Genomic DNA, 4,260 nt, shown 5'->3' on the forward strand with positions numbered 1-4,260 from the left:
GTGTAATTTGAATTTGAAAATAGGTTAAAATCAAGTATTGCTTACCTCTTTTCTTATTTTCTTTGAAATTTGATTATTTTATCTTATTTTTAAATATAATGTCAGAAATTAAATTTTTTATATAGAAATATTTTTTTTGTATTTTGACCTTATTTAGAATAAGATTACTATAATCATAGTATTTTAAAAGGGGAAATAAGATATTTTAAGACTTGGACAGGTGGCACCATCCTCGGGATGCCTTCCAGAGTGAATTATACCTTAAAATTAGTTTGTTTGAATAGTAAGCTGGAATATCCAAACAAGATAAATAACACTGTCCAACCAGTGTCGATCTCGCAGCTAGCTTGCTTGTACCCGCTAGGATAAATGCGTCTGAAATCTTTAGAGATACTTTCCTTATTTATTTTATTAATTGAATTCATATTTTAATGGGAATTCCACACATTACTATTGTAAAATAGGAAACATTATTTTCCCTTATTATTTCTCATTATTTTTTAAACCTAATTGATGTATTTCTTCCCTATAAATACTGAATTCATTTCATTATTCAGGGATTCGAATTATATTATTCAAGAGAGCTCTTATGCTGTAAAATTGTAAACTTTCGAGAGAGATCAAGAAACTCAATCACTTATCTTCTCACAAATAATACAAGTAAAATGAGAGTAGGCTATTACCACTATCACGAGGCCGAACCTCTATAAATCTCTATGTTCTTATTGCTTAATTATTATTGATTTTTATCATTTTAATTGACTTAGCATTATTGGCTAAAAGCAATGTTAATAATATAAAAGTAAATATATGTTCTCATGTTAATTGGATATATAATAAATTTTAATTTTTTTTTTACATGTAATATAATTAATTAATATAAATTATATAAATTTTCACATATAATATAATAAATTAATATAAAGTATATAAATTTGTAAATTTTCTTATATTTAAGGAATAATTACATAGAGTAATATTTTTTGTAAAAAAAAATTATAATTTTACTTTCAAAGATTTTTTTTTGTATTTATACGGTGTTTTATAAAAACAATAGCAAAACAATAAGAAAACTACATAAAATTAGCAGGATAATAATATTCAAAGAATATCAAAATAACAACAAAAAAAATAACGTATAAAGAATAAAAAATCAACAACAAATAAACAAGAGTGTAACATTAAAATGCATAAAAGACCTTATTTTCTGTAATAAATTATAAAAATCATAAAAATATTTAAAATTTTGTATAACCGTTTTTTTTTGTAATTTTTTTTTATTATTTTTGTGTATTTATGAAATAATACCTATATTTAATCTATTTTTACCATTTGTCTTCCATCTTACCAAACAAAGTGTTAGGCCCAGCATCAGTGATGGCCCAGTCCAGAAGTTAAGGCTGGTCAGTTGAACCCAATACGTGCGGGAGGGTGGCACGTGTTAAGGCTGACACTTAAGCCGCTTAAACCCTAGAAAACAGAGAAACCCTAGTCTCATTCTCTTCTGCCATAACTCATCGAAGGACACTGTGTGTGAACAGAAGAAGAAAATGGGAAGCGATAGCGAAGTAGAGAAGTCTCATCAGAAGGAGAAAGAAAAGAAGAAGATGCAAGCTCTCGCTCCCATTGCCAAACCTCTAGCTGGCAAGAAGCTTTGCAAGCGAACCCTAAAGCTAGTCCGTAGAGGTATTTTTTTTGGCCCTCTTTTGATTCCGTTCTCTTTATCAGTCTGTCTAGTTTCTGAGAAAACCCATCGATTCATGGATTATTTTGCGCTTTGATATTTTCGAGTTCCAATTGCATGTGAGATGTTTGATAGAAGGGTCTATTTTCCTTATTAAAAAAATGTTCAATATGGTTTATATGACTCAATGATGATGTAGTTTGTGATAATGGTTAAATTGGCTCTCTGTTCTTACAGCTGCTGAGCACAAATGCTTGAAGAGAGGAGTAAAAGAGGTGGTCAAAAGTATAAGACGTGGCCAAAAGGGGTCAGTTTTACTGCTTATTTGTTTCTATGAGAAATAATGGTTGATTTGTTTAGCGTTACAAGGTGGCAAAACATATTGCAAAGTTATCCGCCTTGTAGTTATATAGTCATGTTTGTTTATGACAACTAATGTATGTAGGCATATTTATATTCTGCTCTAACTAATATGTAAACAACACTGATGTGGTTGCCTTGTTAGAAGATTGCTTAATACAATGTTATTGCATTAATGGATGTTGTTGATGATTTCTTTTTCTCTTTTCCTATGGATGTAGAGTATGTGTTATAGCTGGGAATATTTCTCCTATTGATGTCATCACTCATGTTCCAATTTTGTGTGAAGAAGCTGAAATTCCCTATGTATACGTCCCCTCAAAAGAAGTAAGTTTATGAATAATACATCACTCTTTTCATATTCGAATTTGACATTTTTGGGTTTTTATTCCTTTCCTCGAGTCATTTTTAGAGTATGTTATTACTTTGTCCTCTAAATATGAGAGAAATGTTAAAGGGCACCCAAGTGCATAGTGCCTTCATAAAGTGTTATAATTGCTATTGGCGCAATTTGATATCAGGTCATACTTGTCTTACTTTAACTATTTATAGGACGCCTCAATGTGGTGCTAAGCACCATGGCCCCTAACAGAAATGTTCTTTATATATGGTATATTAGCTTGCCCTGATAGATCATTACTGTCTCTATTAGGCTACCCCTAGGATGTGAAAGCTCTCTGTTCTTTTGTTCTCTCCAGCCCATATTATGTAGCCTCTGACCAATGGTGTTTCTTCAGGATCTGGCAAATGCAGGGGCCACAAAGAGGCCAACTTGCTGCGTTCTGGTAATGACCAAGCCCGCCAAGGGAGAACTGAGCCCAGAGGAACTGGAAAAACTAAAGTCAGATTATGACCAGGTTAAAACAGAGGTTTCTGAACTTGCATCCACACTTTTCTGAGAGAAGTAATATTGTTGCCTTTCTTGTACTCGTAGTTGTTTAGCGTAGCTTCTTTTATGCTTTTCCCTTGATGTAGTACTTTCATTTGCAAATGTGTCTGTGGCTCGGTTTTGTATCATAATGTTTTCTTTCCCAGTCATCTTTATTTGATTTTTTATTGCAAACTTTGGATGTCTATTTTAAGAGATAGCGACTAGTGAATTTGCATCTCATATTAATAGGGACATTAATCCATACTACTGGCCAAAAGAAAGAATTCATTATGGTAAAATTGTATGTTTATTCATTACATGGGGTTTGACATTTTTTCAGTTGCAAGCATGCAAATGTTATGTCGAGTAATTTGGTAACGTTTTTGTTAAAATTTGATTTTGAAAAATATAAATTTATTCTATAATTATTTTTGTTTTTTTTTTTAATTTTAAAAATAAAAAATAGAAGTATGTTTTGTAAATTTTATTTTTATTTGATTTTATTTATGTTGGATTTGGATTAGAAGGCTTAGTTCAGTTTCAAGGTTTAGGTTGGAGTTAGAGTTTAAAATATTGATTAAGAAAAAAAAAATTAAATTTATTTTTTGTTTTTAATTATTAAAATTATATTAAGTATTTAAAATAAATACAAAAATTACTTAAAATCTATATCACTTTTTTTTTTTTTTTTTTTTTTTTTTTTTTTTTAAAAAAAAAAAAAGAAAGAAAAATCAAATGAAAAAGTGGTAACAATATTATGTGAGAATATATACATTTTTAAAAAAAAATTGTTGCTCTTTTTTTTTATCTCACTTATATATATCACGGTTTTTTTTTTCAAAAAGAAATATTTTTTTTTTAAATGGTGACATGGTATTTAAGAGTTCTCTAATTAACATTATTTGTTTTTCTTTTAATTCTCTTATTTTTTAATTTTTTATTAGTTTAATAAATAATAATTCTTACATCTATTTTTTAAAAAAATATTTAATTAATATTATTGAGTATTTAAAAAAAAAATACAGAAGTCACTTAAAATCTATATCAGGTTTTTTTTTTTCAAAAAAGAAAAAAAAAATCAAATTAAAAGATAGTAACAATATTATGATGACAAATTTGTTACTCTTTCTTTATCTATCACTTATATAGATCACCTTTTATTTTCCTTTTTTTTTTAATCTTTTTTTGAAAAATTATCACCCAAAAATAGATATATAAAAAATCATCATTTTTTTAATTCAACTACTAAAATCTATATATATCTTAATCTATTTCTCTTAATTTCACAATTCAATTTACTACTTAACTTTTCTTAATATTAGTTCTCTCTTCCGAGTGTTCTTTT

The 4,260-nt window shown here is 28.0% G+C and overlaps 1 protein-coding gene across 1 annotated transcript; it reads left to right on the forward strand.

The window, feature by feature from the left end:
• Nucleotides 1-1,473: 1,473 nt before the first annotated feature.
• On the forward strand, nucleotides 1,474-3,229 carry LOC115711482 (H/ACA ribonucleoprotein complex subunit 2-like protein). The gene is made up of 4 exons (XM_030639821.2): nucleotides 1,474-1,686; nucleotides 1,922-1,991; nucleotides 2,266-2,371; nucleotides 2,782-3,229. Exons 1-4 carry the CDS (start codon nucleotides 1,551-1,553, stop codon nucleotides 2,941-2,943), a joined length of 474 nt encoding a protein of 157 aa, XP_030495681.1. The 5' UTR covers nucleotides 1,474-1,550; the 3' UTR covers nucleotides 2,944-3,229.
• Nucleotides 3,230-4,260: the final 1,031 nt, after the last annotated feature.

This window comes from Cannabis sativa, chromosome 3 (genome assembly GCF_029168945.1).
Source record: "Cannabis sativa cultivar Pink pepper isolate KNU-18-1 chromosome 3, ASM2916894v1, whole genome shotgun sequence".
NCBI classification, from domain to species: domain Eukaryota; kingdom Viridiplantae; phylum Streptophyta; class Magnoliopsida; order Rosales; family Cannabaceae; genus Cannabis; species Cannabis sativa.